Genomic DNA, 23,353 nt, shown 5'->3' with positions numbered 1-23,353 from the left:
ATGTAGTATGTAAAGCGCTTTGAGGGGTCTTAAAGACTGGATAAAGCGCTATATAAGTACAGTCCATATAAGTACAGTCCATCTAAGTCACAACAATAGACAAACACAGTCTGCTTAAGCTAAAACCACACAAACAATTATATGTTTTTATGTTTTTATTGAACACACCATGTAAACATTCACAGTGCAGGGTGGAAAAAGTATGTGAACCCTTGGATTTAATAACTGGTTGACCCTCCTTTGGCAGCAATAACCTCAACCAAACGTTTCCTATAGTTGCATATCAGACCTGCCCAACGGTCAGGAGGACTTTTGGACCATTGCTCTTTACAAAACTGTTTCAGTTCAGCGATATTCTTAAGATGTCTGGTGTGAATCGCTCTCTTGAGGTCAGGCCACAGCATCTCAATTGGGTTGAGGTCAGGCCTCTGACTGGGCCACTCCAGAAGGCCTATTTTCTTCTGTTGAAGCCATTCTGTTGTTGATTTACTTCTGTGCTTTGGGTCGTTGTCCTGTTGCATCACCCATCTTCTGTTGAGCTTCAATTGGTGGACAGATGGCCTTAAGTTCTCCAGCAAAATGTCTTGATAAACTTGAGAATTCATTTTTCCGTGGATGATGGCAATCTGTCCAGGCCCTGAGGCAGCAAAGCAGCCCCAAACCATGACGCTCCCTCCACCATACTTCACAGTTGGGATGAGGTTTTGATGTTGGTGTGCTGTGCCTTTTTTTCTCCACACATAGCGTTGTGTGTTCCTTCCAAACAACTCAACTTTGGTTTCATCTGTCCACAGAATATTGGTAATTCCAAAGGGTTCACATACTCTTTCTTGCAACTGTATATCATCTAGGAATCCTGCGATACAATCTTCTTAGAACAAATGAAGGATGTTCAACCTATTCTTAAGGGGCTGCTGATCTAACACTGTTTGAATTAGCAATCGTTTAACTAAGCTGAAGAGTGTCCTCGGGTTAGCTTCTGAATCCCTGGAATGAAGTGAGTATTATTAGCAGATCACTCACTGGTCTTTTTATGTGTTGGTGTAAATGTGAGTGTGAATCGTATAAATGTGTCAGCATGGCTCCCTCCATACGTCAGCTAATGCTATAAGTTGGTGACGTGTTTTACAGATGTATATCTCATCTTTATAGCATCTTTATTACTGCCCTGTTGAACTTTATAACTACTTTGTCACTAAAACAATTAAAAGGCCAAATTACTTTCAGTTTGAGAGTAGACAGGAAGGCCGGCCCCCTCTTCTTTGAAATGAGTTTCCTCATTATTTTTATTTCAGGTTTATTTTAATTAGCAGAACATCTCATAAAGAAAGTGTGGGTTTACCACAAAATCCCCAGTATGTCATACCGTGTGGATATTTGGTTGATTTAATGATGCAAGAAAGAAACTCTCTTTTCCTCTTTTTCACTTTCTTTGCGCCATTCCTTTTATTCTGTATTTTTTGTACAGTCAGGATTTAAAAAAGCGTAGTGTTACGTAGATTTGGTAAAAGGTGATCATACCGGTGCCACTGATGTTACTGGTGCCACTGTGTCACATAATATGTATATATTTACTCTATTTGTGATGACAAATTATTACAAATGGTGGTAGGAATATTAATAATATCACTTCTTCTCTAGAATTCTACCCGTGGAGAAGAGTTCATTGTAAATTCCACAGGCGTACTTACGTAGCAGTGATGACTGTGTCGTCTGTGGCCGATTTAGATAGTCATGGCCTTTTAAGTCTTATCACGTTATCTGTGATGACTGAGCTGCAGTTTCAGTCCTATTTGGAAACGCCATTGGTTTAACGATTAAAACCAGATGTGGCCTGATGAAAGGATCCGATCAATGACACAGATAAGATACGGAGAGGCTCCATTATAAGCTTGTATCCATCACTGACCTCTTTTTATTCATGAAAGGATTTCCACTTATGTGATTGATATTTTTGTTATGAAAGCTCCACTTTAACAATACTTTTAATTACGTAGAATCATCTATTATTTCTTAAATTCCCTTTTTTATGGAGGGGAATCAAAAAGAATCTCTTGACTTATAGATGGAAACTAAATCTTTTGAAACTGAAGGTCTCCCTTTAGTTTTACTTTCAAGTCTTATTCCGTGGTTGAAACTGTGCATGTTTTAATAATTCCAAATGCCTCTTGAAAGCGCCCGTAGAAGATTTAGGAGCTGTCATTTCAGGTGTGCAATATCTTCCAGTCATTTGCTGTCTCTTGAAAAGAAAATGATCAATAGTCTTTGTTACACTAGCTAAGATAACCAGAAAGCTTAACTCAACCCACTGTTTCTTGGATTACGAAGAATTGGTCACTTTCATTTAAGCAAGTTGGTTGACTAAGAACACTTAGATGTGAGGAGAGGAAGGATTTTTCCTCGTGGGTTGGTTAGGGGACTAAGTCATGCAACCTTCCACCCTCACACTCCCTCTTTCTGACCATTACACTTCACACCATCTTAGCTAGTCGTTGAATCAAATAACTTGCCTGTATGCTGTGTCAGTGGAAGGGAAGCCTTCTGGTTTCAGAGAGTGTCATGGTGCTCTACCATCATCGGGAACTGTAACACATGTGTGCTTCAGGAAGTACCAATTACAGCAATTAGCCACACATGTTCTTCAAATCCCAATATTGAATAGTGCAAAATACAGTAAAGGCTAAATATTTGATTATTTAATAATTCCTTGGTACTGATCTGGATCATTCCATCTAATGTCAACAGCCATATTTCAAGGCAATATCATCTTCTATAAATCTTGCAGCCTTGGTACCAACTCTTGGTTGCGTACATGTATCAGACGAATTTCAAAAGAATATGCCTCCCTTATCTCTTGAAGAGGAAAGAGATGAGAAGTTTGCAACTAAACCCAACCACATGTTTTGTCAACAGCAGTGAATACAGTCACTCTATTGTCTACCTTCACTACTGCTTGTGAAAGCTGGCAGGTTATTTAGGCCAAGTTGATCGCTCTGGGAAAACAGGGAGTGGTGGAGCTGGCAGATGCTGTCTTCAGATGAACTCATATATTGCCTGGTAGCCTAGTTTGGTTGTGTCATGTCGTAGCATCTAAATTCCGTTTAGCCGTTAACTTCTGTTATCCGTGAGAGGTAAGGAATTCATCTGAAAAAGAATTGATTTAGAGTTGGAAAACCACATCTTAAATTGAAATATGATTCCTTGAAATGTGGGGGGGGGAGTACTTTCTAAACAAATTCACTGAACAGATGCCCTTTGTAGTTGTTAAATGTCTAAAAGAATTGAGGTATTTGGACAGAGATGACCCGCCCCCACCTTTTTATAAATTCAGAAGTCAAGTAAATGTTGAGTGGTGGGAGGGTTGTTTCCCCAGCTGGCCAGGGGATTCAAGCTATCAAACTTCCCCTGAAGTCTTACACCTTTTTAGTTTTCAGCATGGTGTTGCTGACGTATTAAATCGGGGACTACCTCGCCAGCTGCAGGTACTTTACCCTGCTCTCTGTTTCAGTGGGTAACACTCAGTTCCTGGTAAACCACGCTGATATTTTAATATTGCTTAGGAAGAAGGTTGTTAATAACAGAAGGCCACATGTATGATTTATACAACAAGCCACAACTGGGTCGTCAACAGATGTTAAAATTGTACAAATAATAGAATAGTTCCTCCAGAGGAAACACAATGCTGTACTCTGTAAGCAGCTAGGGAAATACATAGACAAATCCCAAGTGTACTGAAGGACATTGATCCAGCCAATTTCAAACTATTAAAGATGGATTGGTCAGGTTTCTAAGAAGGGAAGCAGAGATCATAAGTATTAGAAAGAGGAAGAGGCATGAGTCAAACTCTTGAGAAGGAAGAGAAGTTCATTGGGATCGGTGCGTCACTGTGTTGCTACCAGTTTGCATTTAGAGCCAGAGACAACAGGGGGCGAAATTAAGACCAAAACCAGGTCTCAGATCAGATCATCAGTTCCACATTTCGTGTGTGTGTGTGTGTGTGTGTGTGTGTGTGTGTGTGTGTGTGTGTGTGTGTGTGTGTGTGTGTGTGTGTGTGTGTGTGTGTGTGTGTGTGTGTGTGTGTGTGTGTGTGTGTGTGTGTGTGTGTGTGTGTGTGTGTGTGTGTGTGTGTGTGTGTGTGTGTGTGTGTGTGTGTGTGTGTGTGTGTGTGGGTGTGTGTGTGGGTGTGGGTGTGGGTGTGTGTGTGTGTGGTCAAATAAGGCTGATAAGTAAAACACACAAATAGTCTTTAAAACGATTTATTGTTACGATGTTAAGTTTGGAAGACACAACACGATAATCATTGTGTTAGGATTAGAAGGCAGCGTCAATCCCATTCTCGCGAACACGACATGCCTTGTGGGGTTTTATTCGAGAACATACACTTGAACTGAAGGATTAACTCAGTAACTCAAATGTCACTGCCTTCCCAATAATCAACATGCCAATTATGACATTCAAAACATCTCTAATAGGATTATGACAAAGTGAGGACATGTTGGACGGACATGTCCAAATATGTCAAATTGACTACAGGGCTTTAGTTCTAGTTTCCAACGTGGACATGTATTTTGTTTTTCAACAAGGTCTTTCCAAACAACGTAAATCATTGTTTTGTCTGAATGTTGTGTATAACATTGAAACAAAGTGAGCTGTTTAAAATAGAGTTTCCTCATTCTATGTGAAGTGTGGTTTTGGGCAGCGTCTTCCAGGGAAATCACCATATGATTAATTGTGCTGGTGGTGGAAGTTTATTGTTTAAATCAGCAAGTTTTTGCAGACAAACTCTTTCAATGCAGTTTTACAATGAGCGAGTGAAAGTCTCTCCATGTCTACATTTCAATCTACTCTTTGACCTTTCTTAATATTACTCTATATTTTACAGCAAACACAGTCTATCATAGATCTAATCTGTGTGTGTGTGTGTGTGTGTGTGTGTGTGTGTGTGTGTGTGTGTGTGTGTGTGTGTGTGTGTGTGTGTGTGTGTGTGTGTGTGTGTGTGTGTGTGTGTGTGTGTGTGTGTGTGTGTGTGTGTGTGTGTGTGTGTGTGTGTGTGTGTGTGTGTGTGTGTGTGTGTGTGTGTGTGTGTGTGTGTGTGTGTGTGTGTGTGTGTGTGTGTGTGTGTGTGTGTGTGTGTGTGTGTGTGTGTGTGTGTGTGTGTGTGTCTCTTTAGCCTCTTTAGAAAAGGGACTCTCCACGCTTTTCTATTATTCCAGCCATTATTAGGGAAGTGTTCGGCTCAACGACTCTAGATGGATAAGCATACCGTTGTTTACAGACATTCATGTCCACCAGCAGATTAATTATTATCTTTACCCTAACCTGACACCCACTGCAGTCAGTAGGTCGCCGTGTCTTTGGGCAAGACACTTGACCCCAAATTGCTCCTGTGAGGATTGTCCACAGTATTGAATACACTAAGTCGCCTTGGGTAAAAGCGCCTAATAAGAAACGATGTGAAAAATATAAATCATGCATTCATGGTGCCCAGAAGATGTACCGTAGGGATAGATGGGCAGTGTTATTCTGTTGCCCATTAGTTAAATAAAATAAAAATGGTTGTAATTTCCTACTTATTAGAGCTTTAAATCTATATTCCTGCCATGGTTGAGTGCAGAGCATTGATCCTAACGTATTCAGCCACACCTTAACTTGGGTAAACTTTGCATTTTTTTTTACCTTCATGATGTCATTTTTTTTTTTCAGATAACAGTGACCTTATAGCCTGCATGGTGGTCAGTAAAGATGGAGGCCAGGCGCAGAGGTTCCTCGCTGTCGACGTGTACCAGATGAGTTTGGTGGAGCCAGAAACCAAGCGCCTCGGATGGGGCGTGGTGAAGTTCGCCGGCCTTCTGCAAGTAAGACTAAGTCGCCGTGTGCAAGCCTGTTTGGATGTGTCTTTATTCAAACCATTGATCCGTGTCTGTTCCTCCTCTTTTCAATTCTTTTCATGTTTGAATTGTATGTATTCCTTCGACCTTAAACATATACTTTCATTTTGTATTTCCCATCCTGTCTTTTCTTCTGTCCGTGCCACTGTGTCGTGCACACCGTTACATTTCCTGTTTAAGTTTCCTCAGCACTTTATCTCATTCCTTTCACACGATGATTAAAAGAAAGTAAGCATATGTACTGGGAGAGACTACTTACGTAAGCGAGCATATTTAGTCATTCTTGGTCAGTGTGGCCTCAGATAAGATGAAGTGATATTATCATTTTTCTAAAGAAATTCTGTCGTGGGACCACATGCAGTGTGCTGACGTTGAGAAACAGATATTGTGATTTTACGACAATGTCTTCCCTCTGTATTTTCAATTTGCGTGATCAAATGTTCCCTTCCTCTTTCTACTTTATGAATATCTTGTTAACTATTGTTTTGAACTTTGAACTGCCACTGGCGTCAAAAGTTGAAGTCACTTTTCATCCACTTGACTCTCGTCTATTATGTATATCCTATAAATCTGTTATTTATGTGCTACTAATTCTTGTTTTTCTCATTATTGGCATTCACTTTTTTTATTCAGATGTTTTTTGTTGGCCTTGCTTTTAAATCTCTGTACCACTCTCCCCAACTCTTTGTTCCCCCTCTCTTCTTCTTCTTCTTCCTCTGCCTCTCTCTCTCAACAGGACATGCAGGTGTCTGGCGTGGAGGACGACAGCAGAGCGTTGAACATCATCATCCATAAGCCCAGCGCCAACCCCCACGCCAAGCCCCTGCCCCTCCTGCAGGCCAACTTCATCTTCGCCGACCACATCCGCTGCATCATCGCCAAGCAGCGGCTGGCCAAGGGCCGCATCCAAGCGCGACGCATGAAGATGCAGAGGATCGCAGGTGATTCAACAGGAAGCCTCTGGCCTGATCGGTTCAACGGTCGCTTTCCTTTTTCCACAGAACAACAAAATGGCAGCTGTTTTTGAGAGGCTTCTTTATCAAATCAAATCAAATCAAGTTTTATTTATATAGCACATTTATATTATATATTTATAAATTTTTGGTCGAGCCAAAGTGCTGTACATATAATAACAATAGCCTACAGTAGAGACACTTTACAGCAAATACAACAGCACAGATTGTTCAGAATATCAGTATGAGAGAAAACGACACTCTCTGTCCTTAGACCCTCTGTCCTTAGACCCTCACACCGTACAAGGAAACACTTCCAGAGAAACCCCACAGTTTAAAGGGGAACATGGAGAAACCTCAGGGAGAGCACCAGAGGAGGGATCCCTCTCCCAGGACGGACAGACGAGCAATAGATGCCGTGTGTAAATCAAAGAGATAATACATTATACAGCATATAGACCGAATGTTAGGAAATGCATGTGTCTGTAATAAGAAGATGAATCCACGAGGATCAGCTACAATCCTGTGGGAGCCTTCAGGGAGGCAGCATGACGAGACCCAAGGCAGGACCGCAGAGACAGGTTCAGCCACGACCCGAAGTCCACGACTTAATCCAGAACCCAGGATAGAGGATCCAGGACGCGGGACCACAGCAAGAAGATCAGCCTCGACTCCGGATCCCGGCGTAGATATAGATACAAAACAAGAAAAAATATTTGGCTGGGTGAATCGGAACAAGAGAATACACAGACACAGACAGAGAGGGAAAGGTACAGTGGAACTCACAGGAGATTTCAAACAGAAAGCAATCTCGTTTATGTTTAACGAGCACTGAAAGTCCCTTCGCAAACTGATTAAGCCAAATCAATAGGTTGAATGATTTGTAATCACTTTATTACATTTGGTAGAAGTGAAACTACTCTCCAATCGCTAAAATGCTTCATAGCGTCAGTGGTTTCCCTGAATTAGACAATGTCCTTCTTCTCTTGGATATCAATTCCTATTAATCCATTAATAACGGTTGTGTTTTCTCAAATGACTTCCTCTACCTCCAGTTCCTTTGTACTCTATAAGCTGATGGATTTACCCTTCAGTCACTGGCACTTCCTCTTCTGATAGTCTGGTTCTTTTCAATGACACACAAAACTAATAACAGATATCTTACGTCTCGCCGGTGCTGCAAAGTAAATAAGGATGTAAAAAAAAAAGGTCACCGGACGAGAGTCATATTCTCTCATTGACTAAACAATCACACATACAAAAAAGAAATGCTTAGTTTATTGGAATCTAATCGAAGTATAAACCCAAGAAGTTTGAGTTTAGTCAGCCCCCCTTGTGAAACCCTCAAGCTTTACCCTATAATCATGGTGTGTCTGAAGGCCTCTTACACTCTCTGCCTCTCTATGTTGCAGCTCTGTTGGACCTGCCGGTGCAGCCCAGTGCATCGGAGGTGTTGGGTTTCGGTCAGACCTCCAACGCTTCACCCAGCGGGCTGCCTTTCAGATTCTACGAGCAGTCGAGACGGTCGCCCAATGACCCGACAGCGAGCAGAGCCGTGTTCGCCTCTGTAGATAAAGTACCAGGTGACCTACAGATCAACAGATTCCACTGCCTACACACACCGCCTTATCCTTCTGCATCAGAGACTCATCCTTCCATGCAACCCTCTCTGATTATGTCTAGACATGCTAAACCCTAAAGACAGATAGTTAGATGAGAATATTTACTTCTGATTGATCCTGAAACAATGACAGTAAGCTCAGGCGCCTGGTTGACACACACTGGATTCTTTATGAAAAATAGAAATAACCAATCATATCATCTTTTTTCTTGGAGTAACCTTTCTCAGAAAGTTGCCGTGACCTTTAACCAAAATGGTTATAGAAACGTATGTGGCAAAGGGTTAGAGATGTGATCTTCAGTGTGGAAGTTTAACAGTACGTCGATCTTGTTTCGATCCGGAGAGTCGGGTTCGAGGCTTTGCAAAGAAAAACCACTCCTGAGAAAACAGCTGGAAACTCTGCTTGCTTTCATAAAGTTCATGGAATTCATTTTTTGTTAAATACCTTTTTCTATAGTTGAATTTCAGGTTCACTTCTGTTGCCTTTTCTGTTCCTGCTAACGCCCAGGTTTATATTTGTGTGTGTGTGTGTGTGTGTGTGTGTGTGTGTGTGTGTGTGTGTGTGTGTGTGTGTGTGTGTGTGTGTGTGTGTGTGTGTGTGTGTGTGTGTGTGTGTGTGTGTGTGTGTGTGTGTGTGTGTGTGTGTGTGTGTGTGTGTGTGTGTGTGTGTGTGTGTGTGTGTGTGTGTGTGTGTGTGTGTGTGTGTGTGTGTGTGTGTGTGTGTGTGTGTTATAATTTCCCAGCCATGGTAACTCATGACTGTGTGTGTGTGTCCATGTTCAGGTTTCGCAGTGGCTCACTGTGTGTCGCACAGTCCCTCGCCCCTCTCCTCCCCCTCTCCTCCCTCCAGTGGGAGTGGGAGCACAGGACGATGTGACTCTGTTACTGCGAGCACTGTATCGGCTCAGAGCCCCACAGGTAGCTCACACACAGCACATACACACACTCCATACACATATCAACACACAAAGATATAGAGCCAAACGTTACCCTTTTCTTTTGGAAATTGTGTTTACTTCTAGTGTTCATTTCGTCAGCTATTTTTTCATTTAGTTTTACTCTTAGTCCTGTGTTGCATTTCCTTTTTAGTTTTAGTCATATTTTATTCACCTTCTTCCTGTTTTTATTTAGTCAAGTTTTAGTCGACTAAAAGTCTGAGCATTTTAGTCAAAGAAAACTAATTATTTTAGTCTACTTTTTGTCAATGAGTCTTTTTTAGTCTTCAGATTATATAGAACATTTCAGTCAAACCAGCCAAAACCAATAATTTGTAATTTTAGTCAAATTGATTTCACAATAAGATGATATCTTGTCCTTATTTGATGAAACACACAGGTTGAATGATTAGGAATGCAGCTTTGCAGACTGTAGAGAGTATCAGGTCAGGTTGTGGTGTTTTTACCAGCTGTGTTTTGGCCACATTGCTTCCCTTCTGATAAAACCATGCATTCTCTTTTTTCCTCCGCCTCATGGTGGTGAACATGGGCTCAAATATCACATCGTCTCTTTCACCCAAGCAGTGGTGGCTTTAGACTTTTTCGTTGTCAGTGAAAGAGAGATTTTGGCATAGTTTTTATTTAGTAAACTCCATTTTCGTCTCGTCACTTTTCGTCAACGATATGGCATGATGATTTCGTTACAGTTATTGTTTACTGCCGTCTGTGCCGTCTCGTCATAGTCTCGTTTTCGTCATGGAAAAAAAGGTCGTTGACGAACATATTTCGTCATAGTTTTAGTCAACGAAATGAACACCATTTACTTCTTTCTTTTCCTATCTTTAACCTGGAGAATATCCTGTAAGATTATGTAAATCAATAATTTTAGAAAAATAAAATCCTACGGACAACAGGAGACTAAATTAACAACGTATGTCGTGCACCAGCCACACTCTTTATGGAGCTGAGGCGTTGTCAACACAGTATATGTGCACTATACAGCACGCACAGATGCATCCTGTATAGTAACATATACAAAAACCACAGTAGGTCTCTGTGCTATGTATATCACAGGGTCACGTGGGAGGCGTTTACCCGTTTCTTTGTAAATGTCACCTCACACATCTGCAATTCAGAGGAACTGCTTAACCTGTTTGACTTTTACCATACCATAGATTGCTGCTATACATAACTCAGGGCGTATGTACACAAAGCTATGGGTGGAGCTTTCACCGTTGACCTCTCAGCTCAGGTGAACTGATCCCAGAGCAGGTGAAAGGCACACCAGGTGAAAGGCACACCAGGTGAAAGGCACACCAGGTGAAAAGAGGTGTAACACTCTCTCTGGTTATCTTGATACAATTAAAAGGGTTCCTTTACTTTTCCACCATTTTTGTTCATCTTTTTACATCATACAATTAAAAATGATTTAATACTTTTTCCTCACTTGTGGAATTCGGTACAGATTGTATGTAAGAAGTAAATGTTTCAAACACTGACTCATAACTCAAAGGCTGTACTGTAAAATGCCACAAACGCATTATTTAATAACTGAATCTTAACCACAAGGCCTGTGTTTTCAAATGTTTTCTTAGTAAATCAGTGTGCATGATATCATTCAATATAGGGCTGCACGATATATCATGTCGTGACTGCAAGTGAAACTTCTGCAGCAATGGAGAGTCAGGACTCAGAGAGGCACGAGGAGAGCTGGAGCTTTGATGTCAAACACTGAGGGTTTATTTGGAGTTACGGCCGGAGAGTTGACAAAACAGGTGGTGTGTCACGAGTTGTCTCAGCTGTTGCCAAACCAATTCTGAAGAACTCTTTCTGCAGCTCGAGGTTTTAACTAGTTTAGAGTATAATAATCAACATTCTTTATCAGTGAGACTAAACATTACGGACCCTGAATCTAACTAGAGCTCTCGTCCATAGAAAAGAATGCGCGCCAGGGAACCTTCGTCCCTGAACAGTAAACTATCTCATGTCAGCTTGTGCTCCGTCATAGACTGGCAGCAACAATGCGCCCAAGCTGCTCCTCCTTAAGAGAGATAGCAGCAACACCCAAGGCCGTAGACCTATGCCGTGGGAAAGGAGACGGTGAGAGGAGAAAATGATGAACTGTGTTCAAGGTTGAATACCTAAGCAAATTATTCCCTAACAGTGACGATAATCGCGATATTCACATCGCAGGACGTTGTCCTAAAACATTTTTTATATTTTAGGATGTGCGATATTAAGTTGGCAAATGAACTCAAACACGTCATGTTACAATTATTGTGTTGCTTGCTTTAAAATGAAAACTCGCGCGGCCCTCATGTCAGGGGAACTTGAGTGAGTGACATGCAGGCTCTGTCAGCAAACCACCAATCACAATCAAATCTCCAAAGCAAACGGACCCCGTGATTAAAGGTAAAAACACTGAATAAAGTCGTTTCATGTGTTTCTCCAGTTCGGCGCTGCTAACCGAGCTAGCTTAGCTCGTTGCTCTGATAACTGAAGATCCAGACGTCCGTGACTAAAATCCTTCATCCGGTTAAATATAGTTAGACAAATACCAATCGTATATTATTAAAGTTGAAGAAAGGATGGTTTGCAGATTAAAAAACTGTCTTTTCTTCAATTCCTGTATTCTTTCATATCGCAGGGGGAAAAAACCGCAATGTCAGTTTTTTCCAATATCGTGCAGCCCTAATTCAATACATCTTTCAAACCTACAAATGAATTGACCTCTAGAGTTACAGACCCTAAGTAAACCGTAACTAGTAGTAGAGTGATTTATTCTCATGAAATAGACCTGACTTTGATTATTGTATGTAAACAATTGTGTTTCATAATGCACCCTTACACTTGAACAAAGTAAGTATACGAACACAGTAGTTAGACGGTAGAAGCTTATTTAGTTCTGCCCACTGTTCAACCAATAGCAACTAATGCTGCTGCTACTGCTGCTACTAATATCACACTTTAACTATGAAAACAGAAGGAGGGACTCGGTGAACACGCTGTGCGGTTTCACTCATCAGTCTGTGTGTAGTCCCCTGTAGTAACGACATAAAGCTTCCTGTGTGTGTCCATGTGCAAGCCTCAAAGGTGCTAAGCTTCCCACTAAAATTGATCTTGATAAGTGTGATGTTATAGGCCAAGGATTTCCTGAAATGATACGATACTTCATTTGGAGATCATTTTGGAGTCTGTACCCAGGATCAGAGTCATTTAGATGTTCAGGGGAAAGTGTCTCCTTTTTAGAATGAAATCAAAGAAAAGCAAAATATTTTACGCCAAGCCCAGAGTAACAATGGTTACCCGCCTCACTCGGCCCTCTGCTCTCCTTTCAGATGATGCTGCCTTTCTGGAGCACACCCCCCCCTGCTCCTCGGTTGGAGACGGGGAAGGTGGAGATGTAACGCTCGTCTCCTCTACTCCAGTAGCGGCTCTAGCCCCCAGCCTCACCCCGGCGTCGCAGCCCACCATCTCCCTCCTCACCGACAACAGCGCAGAGACCCTCAGCGTGGAGTCTCTCACTCTGCTGCCCCCCTCAGACTCACCCCACCTGCACCCCTGCACCAGCCACAACCCCGCCACACTCTCCCTCCAGAGACCAGACGCCGCCATCGCAGAGGAGGACGAGGAGGAGGAGGAGGAGGATGAAGAAGAAGAAGAGGGGGAGGGAGACAGGAAAGAGGAGGAGCTGCAAGAAGAAGAGGGGTCGCCTGAGGAGGAGACGGTAAGAGAGGAAACCACTGACGAGGCGGCGAAAGACGTGGAGGAAGGAGACGAAGATGCTCCTGGAGAGGTGAACTCAGACCAACAAGCCACAGAGTATGTGACAGAAGACACAGACGTACACAGTGACACACCAGACTCACCTGAACTGGATTAAACCACACACACACACACACACACACACACACACACACACACACACACACACACACACACACACACACACACACACACACACACACACACACACACACACACACACACACACACACACCCCCCCATGCTCATGCACCTAAACATATCTCTCACACACTAAGAAGACAGTGAAGTGTGCTAGTTAAAGTACCCAGCTCTGCTGCAGTATATTTTCACGTTGCGACCTGTAGATATTCATCAGAGGATTTGGAAGCATTTCAGCATTTGCACATGAAGGAAGACTCTTTTTACTCCGAGAGGACTATTCCAAGAAGGCTTAAAGCACACTTGGGTTTCCGAGCACTCGAGTGTGTCCGGGTTGTGTTTTCAGCGAGCGTGTGTAAAGGCGCGCAACCAGCAACGTTTTTTTTACTCATAACGATTGTTTGTCAGCTCAGCCACACACACACACACACACACACACACACACACACACACACACTGCGCTGTGAGGTGTTACAGACCCGTTCTAGGTTTGTGTCTTTCCTTCACCTCTAATGATTTGTGGCGGTAGTCACTTCGATGCTAACACACACACACATGCTGTACACACAATAGAGACCAAGTCAGCTGCACTTGCCTTCAAACTGCTGTGTGTCACCCGTTAGCAGTTACTGCCACCAACAACTGCCATTGGGTGGTGTGTGTGTGTGTATGGGCTCCGATGATTTAGCGATCTAGGTTGTGTGTGTGTGTTTTTTACTTTTAGTTTTAGGTGTAAAGTTACCTGTTAATTTCCCATTTACTGACATCTTGCCGCATTTGATGTTAACCTGAAATTGAAAGTGCCCTCCCCTCTAGTAAACGTGGATTTATTCATCTCGGGATGTGTGTGAAAGCAGCTTTTCGAATGTCATCACAGCCAGCACACACTCTGTGTCCCTAATGTCCATCTCTTGGGCTGACAGTTTATCGCGGCTTGCTCGAGTGCCGTGTAAAACTAGTTTTTTGGGTTTTTCCGATATGCAACAGTAATCAACAAACTTTGACCTCATTGGATTTTCTTTTCTTTTCAATGTCTACATCACTAAGCCTCTTCCCGTATCCAACTTGTAAAGGTCATATCCTGAGTGTGGTTTTCACCAATCAGCACCCTGACTGAGAGAATAATTGATTTGAAGGATCTGAATGGAGCTGAATAAGTGGTACAGCAGTTATAAAATATGGATAGCCATTCACTGAGCATTAGTCAATTATTCACAGAGTCAGGCGTTCATTCATGTCTACATGGAGCGTCTGTCGCAACACCGGTGAAATTATGTTTTACTCATCTAAAATAATAGAGTATTGTTGATATAATTTAGGAGTATAGATTAAAAAAAAGGTGCTTAATTAAATTCTGACAGTATCGTAGAGGGATGTAGTTTAATATATATCAGGAATGTTAGACTTTAAGAGACACCATTTGAAATAACATCCATTTCTTCAGTTCTAAACACTACTATAACACTGGGTTGAATGTATCTGCTGGTGACCCCTCAGACACTGACCTGAGTTCAGTTTTACTCTCCATGACTGTGTTTAAGTGGATAAACGCTCTCCATTTTCTGGTTGGAAAGACCTGTTTATAATTGCATTACCCTATGAAAGTCCCACAAAAACAAAGAAAAAAAAAAAATCCCCATTCAACTACCGGTTAACTCTAAAATCCAAGTACAATTTGCCTAATTTCACGCAAAAACCCAAGTCATAGTGTAAAGTTTTTGTCTCATCAAAGTTGACACACAGCTTTAGTTTAAAACCTGGTCAAATCACCCAAGAAACAAAAGCTTTCCTGGTAAATGGGGAGTCATTTCTTCAGAAGCTGATCTGAGGTCAGTGTCCACCTCCTCCCTTAGTCAGCTGAACAAAGCTTTACTACAGCAATAATGTAAAGAGTTAACCAATGAGGGGCGAGATGAATGTAACAGATGACAGCTGTGTTATTACTTCATTTTGAATGGCATCAGTGTATGTTATCCTTCTTTCATGACTTGATTTAATCAAAGCAGTGTCACAGATTCTCTAGAACATAAAACTCCTCTAATATCATTTTAATTCCTTTTTATTAATGTCATATTCTCTACTTCCTGCTTTGCTCTTCTTTTTCTGCTGTTATCTTGCATCTCAAGTCTTCATGCTCGACATTTCTTATTTTGTAACTCTGTACAGTCATCTACAAGTTTATAAAGGAGACATTAAGAGCAATATATATTTATTTTTTGTCCGTCTAAGTCCATCTTGCTACTGTAAATAGCAGAAGAATGATAGTGATGATCACTGGCGTGCTGAAGAGGCTTGGCACAATTTGTAGAGCAGCTTCTGATGGTTCAAAAAAACATGGCGGCATGTCGCCTGTAACCATTGGCAACCTCTATCCACACACGTCATGACAAGCTTCCATTATTAAGTCTCTGATTGTAGTGTGTGTGTGTGTATGTAATATGTTTATATGCTCTGTAAATGCATTTTGCTTTTCAAAAAACCTGTAATTATTGTTAATTAACTGAAACAGAGGAATAAATAAAGAACTGCAATAAATTATTCTACTTAACAACAGTGATCTGCTGTCTTTGTTTTTCCACTGCTCTTTGTTTTTATATTTGTTACACACACACACACACACACACACACACACACACACACACACACACACACACACACACACACACACACACACACACACACACACACTATAACAATGACTCTTTGAAGGCCTCCACTGATTGTTTCATGTTTTCAGGAGCTGTAAAACCTGAATTAAACTGAAGAAGAGATACAAAATCTAACCTTTTCATAACACTTTGCACTTTTGCAAAGGTTTAAAAAGTTGTGTGACCTGAGTGCGTGTTTGTGAGACAGTGATGACGGTGGGTGACACTTTCTACCTTTGCATCGTGTCGCTGTGGCTGCAGCAAGCGCCCTCAGTCCTCTTGTGGTCTGTACGTGTCGCTTTATCGCGGTTCCTCTCTTCAGGGAAGTCTGGTTATGTGTGCGTAAACATGTGACCTGGTTCCTGGTACTGCAACGATACTAAGATGCTCTGTGTATGTTTTTTTTCTCCTCTGTACTAAACCACAGTCAAAGCATTCAATTGATGTTTTGATCTTTGACAGATTTGAAGATTTGTCGAGTTTACCGTTCATGTCGGCATCTCACCGAGTTTGAAACAACAGTGGCTAGCACTTCTGAGTATTAGCTTTTGACAAAAGATTAACATTTTTGTTGTCTGAGGCATGGCCTACTACCACACTGGTGAGCTTTAAGATGACTGTTTTGCACGTTGTTTTCCCTTTAAACAGATAAAGGCACTGGTAGGTACATTGTGTTCCCTCCGACAAAGCAAGGCTAGCAGCTTCCCTTTGTTTTCAGTCTTTATGCTAAGCTAGGCTATCATGTGACTGCCTGTCAAATGAATAGACATTATACTTATTTAATGAATAGACATGAGAGCGGTGTCAGTCTTCTCAACCCAACATGAAGTACATTGAGAAAAGTGAGAAAAGTGTTAAATATAAGGTGAGATGTTCTCATTTAGCTATTTTTCAAAAACTACAAAAACATACACACAGGATATAGTGGAATCTTGTCTCAAAGCAGCCCCCACATCACCAGTAATGACAAACAGATGAGAATGCTGCGTGGGGTCTGGGTGACGTGTTGGCGGGACTTTGCGCGGCTCGCTGCTGCGAGGAGCGGACAGTGAGCTGGGTTCATTTCCTGCTTGCTGCGAGACCACCCCCCCCAGCGCGTCACAGTTTCGCCGCTGAGAGAGAGAGAGAGAGTGTGTGTGTGTGTGTGTGAGAAGCTCCACGGATTGGTCCATGTGGGTATGGAAACGTCACTGTACCCAGGAAGAAAAAGAGAAATGTCCAACGAGGCGTTCTGGTGCAGCATAGACAGGTCTTTTCTGTGTTAGAGTTTTACTCGCTACAGGGTGTACTTTGAGGGCTTGTGACTCTGCAGACCATTTACATGCATAAAAACCTTAATAACACACAAGGGGACGGGTAATAACCAGAAAAGCATGAAGGGACCTTTAATAGTTTGTTAACATTGAACGTTAAGCTTTGAACTTCCTCTAGTCACCCTTTCTCACTTTGTCCAAGGCCTTTTCGCAGAGACCTTTCTCTTCAGGTGTCGGTTTTCAATTGTTTTCTATAGAGAGGTGTGTGTGTGTGTGTGTGTGTGTGTGTGTGTGTGTGTGTGTGTGTGTGTGTGTGTGTGTGTGTGTGTGTGTGTGTGTGTGTGTGTGTGTGTGTGTGTGTGTGTGTGTGTGTGTGTGTGTGTGTGTGTGTGTGTGTGTGTGTGTGTGTGTGTGTGTGTGTGTGTGTGTGTGTGTGTGTGTGTGTGTGTGTGTGATCGTTATAGGACACAAAACTCCAGCCCAGGATTCCTCAGAAAACAGGTGATAAGAACGCAATCACAGAACACCTCACTTCACGTTTCACTTCTCTAAATTGTGTGTTAACTTCTACTAACTGAGAAGCTATGAATGGAACTGCCATGTATGATTCACTCGACACCTCATGCACACACACACACACACACACACACACACACACACACACACACACACACACACACACACACACACACACACATGTAACACACACATAACACATAACACACACACGTTGTGCTTGAATGAAAAGACAAGATAATAAACAGTTATTACACATACCACAGTTTTTTATTACTGACTCATGTTATACTTTAATGTGAGTTTTTTCCACCTCTGCTCAGTCTATTCCTCAAGCTGAGATAAATATATCCTCAAACTAGTCAGGTTTTACTTGAATCAAGCTGTGAGTGTTATCTTCATTCTTACTCAGCATGATGTGGTTGTGTGTGTGGCAACATTATTTGAAACCCAAAGCCAATTGAAAAAATCCCCCCAAAGATCAAAAGCCATAAGATAAGGTTTGGTTTTAGCGTTGGAGTTCTTGTTACAAGGAAGAGGTTGGAGGTTTGTTAAAGTTATGATTCCATAACCTAAATTTAGAAATGACTAGTACATTACACTGTCTGAAAAAGAGACTCATGCTCTCAGAGATGTCATGAAACTGAAAATGTTAGAATAATGAATCTGCTTCCAATAGATAATTTCAGTACGAGCTAAAGCTAATCTCATTTAGCCTACTGCTAACAAACATTCTGTTATACAATGCTTAAAAAAGTCTTTTTTTTACAAATACAATACTTCAGTGCTAATTTAACTAATTAACTGTTTTAAGTTACATTTTGTGAAATATATTTAGCTTTCTTGCTAAATTAGACAAGAAGATGTTTCAAATATAAACTCAAGCTAGCAGCTGGTTAGCTTAGCTTTGAAAAAAGACTGCACATTGAGGTAATGGAAACACTGCTCTGTCTGCAGCAGATACTCCAAACAGCACCTCTAACATTCATCAAACCAAACATATCTCTTTTTTTCAATCCGTCCAATATATAAAAAAAGTGTAAACCAGCCGAATCCAAGTGACTTTGCCCGGTCAAGAAATAACTCAAACCGATTTGTTTGGCCTTTACACCTTATTATTTTAAGGATTTAACAAGCTATATTGGTTTAATTAATTATGTTTGAGGTGGTGGTGGTGGTAGGCAGATGTTGATACCTTTTGGAGATACTAGCTGCTTTTCCACTCCAGTCTTTATGCTAGGCTAAGCTAAGATAACTGGCTTCTCTACAAACATGATCCCATCTAACTCGAAGCAAGATACTGAGTAGTAGGCTAGTATCTGAAAAGTGTCAGGAATTCCCACAAAGATTTAAACAACCATACAAAGAAAAACACACTGAATGTTCAGATTCTCAGCGGAAGAAATGTGCTTAGCCTACATGTGCTGTTTGGTAATGTTATATTTCACAAGCAGGATATTCCTACATTCAACACTAAATGTTAACTTGATTTATACAGCAGTTGAACTTTTCAACTTGTGGTACGTTAGGACAGGAAAAGAAGTTTCACGAATTTCTGCTGCAATTCTACAACCGTTTGTATTAATGCAATGGCTTTATGTAAGAATGTGTGTAAGGTTTCTCTTTAGCCACTGCCTTAATTGTTTTGGACACACCCCTTTTAAGCATTGCCTAATCTCCAAAAACAAGTCTTCAGTAAAGAATTCACCTGGGCCTTGTTCCAATGTGGTCCATTGGGACATTTTGATATGTCAGGCAGTGTTTTTTAAATAATGGCAGTCCCTTTGTTAAAAATCTTTAATCTTTTCAATCTATTTTGCTTATACTTTCAAGTACAGGTTGTTTAGAGTAATTTGACAACTTGTAATAGTTTTCTTGTCAAGTTCTTCAGCTTCCACCCGCTTTCTTGTAACACTTTGTTTCTGTGCTGCTTACTTGAAGCTGTTTTAAATATGTTCTACATATTCAACTTTAACCATAACTCTGAAGTGAAACGCACACGTTTACTAAAACCCTGACCTTGATATAACATTTCTGTCAAACCACTATCCCCCCAAAATGTCCAACTTCCTCCTGAGGACATTTCAATCTGAGCTGGGTCCTCTTTATGATAAGAGCACCACACACACACACACACCACACACACACACACACACACACACACACACACACTTCATTATGTGTCACCCCTGCCCCTGTTTCTGGTAAGTGTGTTTCTAAGCGTAACACTCCATTTACTAACAATGTAAACCAACCCACCTGTCACTTTACCCTACTCAGATGACTCACTGTGGTGACAATACTGTACGGTACCACGTCACACTTCCTGTCTGCCTGTCTGTCTATCCCATAGTCTGTAAAACACTGCAAACAAAGCGTGGATGTGTGAGGGTGTGTGTGTCTCCGCCCCTTCTTACTCCTACCTCTCCCACACATGACATGATTTAGGGGAAAAGAAACACCATAATCAAAACTAAAACTCCAGCATGGTAAATTTAAATAAGTTTTATTCAAAAATATAATAAAAACATTTATTATCTGTCTGGCAGATACGTTTGAATAAGAGGTGATGTGCGTCTGCAATACAGTACAACTTCACACCAGAACTCGTGACACCAATACCATCTGACATCCTCGATAATATTTCAGATATCAAATGGTATTCAAGCCCTAAGTGCTGGCAAACATTCATGTGTGATGTAAACATTCAACAACATTAGAGTATTAAAGTCTGCTACAGAAGTAAATTCTTCTTCCTGTGAATCTTTTAACCGTACCCTCCAAAAAGTATTTTGTGTTGATGCTCTCAATGTCCACCCACAATCCACTTTTAGATATTTGTGGGCGACTGGTGGCCACAAACAGGCGACAACAGACCCTATAGTTTGCAATAGAACATTCACATTTGACCCCACTTCTTCATTTATAGCTCTATTGTGTCTGTTTCTTAATGCCGCTTTTCCCAACTTGTTATACTTCCGTGAGAACAGAATGCGATCTCTCCGTGTGCAATAAGAGTCTCTGGAGGTAATGTGTGTTGAAATGCCAAGGTCTGTCCTATTATAAACAGCCTTTACTTGACTGTGCTCATGATGTCTCTTGTGAACCATTTTGCAGTTTTTAAGCCCAGGTAATGGACATACTTTCATGTGTAACCATGACAACGCAGTCTTAACGTCCATCGCATTATGAGCAGTCTTTACCAAACACTCCTCCGGATTACTGTTCATCAGTAAAAAGGTCCTTCTTGAAATGAATAATAATACAATCAAAACTTTGAGAGGTAATCTGGTTACAGTTTGTAAGGGAATTCCATGAGGAAGCCTTGGACAACATGTGTGAGTGGCAGCTCGGACACCTGCCCCCCCCCACACAGCTCCATGATGCGCTTCCTGCACAGCTCCTGCAGCGTCGGCTTCCATTTCCTGTACGGGACGCTCAGGCTCTTTTTGGGAGAATTGATGTAATGCTCCAAGAGGGCGAAGAGCGACGGGAAGGAGCGCTCGTTGCCCGCCAGTGAGAACTTCCGCTGCTTGTAGTCGATGCGCACGCTGACCGGCCCGCTGCTGCCGTGGTAGGACAGCGTGAAGAAGACGTCTTTCTGCCGGCTGTCACGGATGAGGAAGCTTCCCAGAGGAGCGTCCCTCAGCATGCGATGGGCGTCCTCCACTCCCAGAGGGCCCCAGTAGAAGGCGCTGTGTTCGAGCTTGGCTGCTGTGTCCGTAATGATCTTGCAGTCCTCCTTACAAGAGAATGTGGGGAAGTGTGTGAGGTACACCGAGGGGACCGACACCGACCTCGGGCTGGGATCGTCCCGACGCTGAAGCTCTGACTCTGTTCGCTGAGGGTTGAGAGAGAGGTCGTTCCTAGCCAGCGGTAATGACAGGGACGATGATGAAGAACAGGATGAGGTTGACGATGACGATGAGGATGAGCTAGACAACCTGGTCTTGTCAAGGCCTTCCACTGTGCTGTTGGCTACCATCCTACAGGGGAGAGTGGCCCCAGACCCTCTCCCATCTCTGAACACCACACTGACATCCTGAGAGAGAAGAGAAGAAAAGTTATTATTAAAAATCCATTTATTTCCCATTTAAGTCATTAAGAAAGAGTTAGATCTTCATGACAAATATATAAAGACGATGGCAGTGAACAACATGAATATATTAGGCAATGACAATGTAAGGCAGGATGCTCTAAAAGGAGAAATATGTTTATGTGGGGTGTGGTGTGTGTGTGTGTACAGTGAATGTCTCATTCAAGTTTCCATGGAGCTGTACTGTATTTTGTATGAATGGAATATGTGGTGAGGTCATAATACAGTAAACTGATGTCAGCCGCACTCAGATTACTGTACACTGCCTGTATACACATATACTACACACACACACAGACAGATATACATAGCCTACAGTTTGAGGGGTTTATAGCAGAAGCACTTAAGCCTTACTGACTGAAATTCCAGGTTAAATGCAGGCTTGTTTTAGTCAATGACGAATTATTTATTTATTTAACCTTTACATTTTTTAATTGAAAGTAGTTGTGTTTCTTCACAAACATTTGTTTTAGATTCCAGGAAAAATTAATGATTAACATTAGGTGTTTTGTTCACTTCAATGTCATCTAAAACAAATAATGAACCATGGAGAAGGATAACATTTAAATTATACTCATATCTCCATATAGGGGGGGAAATGAGATTTCCCTTCGGAAGAGTTTATTTTTTTAATGTCTGCATTAGCTCTCAACGTTTTACAGCTGCTGTTAACATCTGGATAGTGTGTTGCAAAATGAAAACTCCAGCATCTATTTTTGTCTAAAAAGTCAATGCAGTTAAACAAAAGTGCAATCTCCTACTTTTCCACTACACTCCGCCCAAGGAAAAAAGCAGCCATGAATGTTGCAAAGCACCATATATATCATGCAGAAACCCCCAACAGCGAAATATGTATTTTAAATTTGAAAGACTTACCGTTTTATGCTAACAACAGCAGCTGTTTAGTGATCGGTATGTGTGTGTCTGTAATCCCAAAGTGCACTGAGATGCAATCCGTTTATCTCCTGCTGGTAATCCGTGGCGCAGCGTGGAGTTGTGCGAAAAAAACACAGTTTTACAGCTCTAACTTTATGGATCTGCTGTCTGTGATCTCCACTCGACAAACTACTCTCGTGTGTGTGCCGGTGATAAACAGTTCTTGATTTTATAAAGCCGTAGCTCCCTCCCCCTCTTGCCACACAGGCAGATCGTGTTTCCTTGAAACTGTCAGCCAACGAAAGTGAAACCCATGAAGTGTGAGCCGTGTGATGTTTAATTTCGTTTCAAGTAATTTATTATTAAGAGAATTTCGTGAAAACCGCAAAGCCACATGACAGCTGGACGCTTACAGAAAGACGGAAAGATGCGAGTAATGGCGGCGTTTATAATAAAAGAAGCAATACTGCAGAGTAAAAATACTCATTTACAAGAATCAGTCCTGCATTCAAAATTAAGTAAAAATACAAATGTATTAGCATCAAAAATGTAGTTTAAGTACCAAAAGTATGCGTTATGCAAATGGTAACAGATATTTGTAATTACTTATACTAATTATTGGTGCATTAATGTAGTCATAATTTAAATGTTGCACTTGGTA

General features: G+C 41.5%; 2 protein-coding genes across 4 annotated transcripts in view; one reads left to right on the top strand and one right to left on the bottom strand.

Annotated features, from left to right (window-relative positions):
• clec16a (C-type lectin domain containing 16A) overlaps positions 1-15,860 on the top strand; it is a 53,313-nt gene extending 37,453 nt beyond the window's left edge. For 2 of the 3 annotated variants that reach the window (XM_079645751.1, XM_079645753.1), the window contains 5 exons: positions 5,704-5,855; positions 6,625-6,829; positions 8,254-8,424; positions 9,246-9,380; positions 12,736-15,860. In XM_079645751.1, coding sequence (XP_079501877.1) covers positions 5,704-5,855; positions 6,625-6,829; positions 8,254-8,424; positions 9,246-9,380; positions 12,736-13,280 — 1,208 coding nt within the window. In that variant the 3' untranslated portion in view covers positions 13,281-15,860. The remainder of the gene's footprint in view (positions 1-5,703; positions 5,856-6,624; positions 6,830-8,253; positions 8,425-9,245; positions 9,381-12,735) is intronic. The other variant, XM_079645752.1, reaches the window with a different exon arrangement.
• Positions 15,861-20,210: 4,350 nt separating this feature from the next.
• socs1a (suppressor of cytokine signaling 1a) lies at positions 20,211-22,921 on the bottom strand. The gene is made up of 2 exons (XM_079645520.1): positions 22,693-22,921; positions 20,211-21,762 (listed from the first exon to the last, which is right to left on the bottom strand). Exon 2 carries the CDS (start codon positions 21,703-21,705, stop codon positions 21,013-21,015), a length of 693 nt encoding a protein of 230 aa, XP_079501646.1. The 5' UTR covers positions 21,706-21,762; positions 22,693-22,921; the 3' UTR covers positions 20,211-21,012.
• Positions 22,922-23,353: the final 432 nt, after the last annotated feature.

This window comes from Notothenia rossii (assembly GCF_949606895.1).
Source record: "Notothenia rossii genome assembly, chromosome: 8".
NCBI classification, from domain to species: domain Eukaryota; kingdom Metazoa; phylum Chordata; class Actinopteri; order Perciformes; family Nototheniidae; genus Notothenia; species Notothenia rossii.
Note: the sequence above shows the minus strand (reverse complement) of the source record. Positions and strands in the feature narration are given on the sequence as shown.

Bases quoted from the DNA above. Each gene is read 5' to 3' on its own strand.
- socs1a (XM_079645520.1), bottom strand. From the start codon at position 21,705: ATGGTAGCCAACAGCACAGTGGAAGGCCTTGACAAGACCAGGTTGTCT.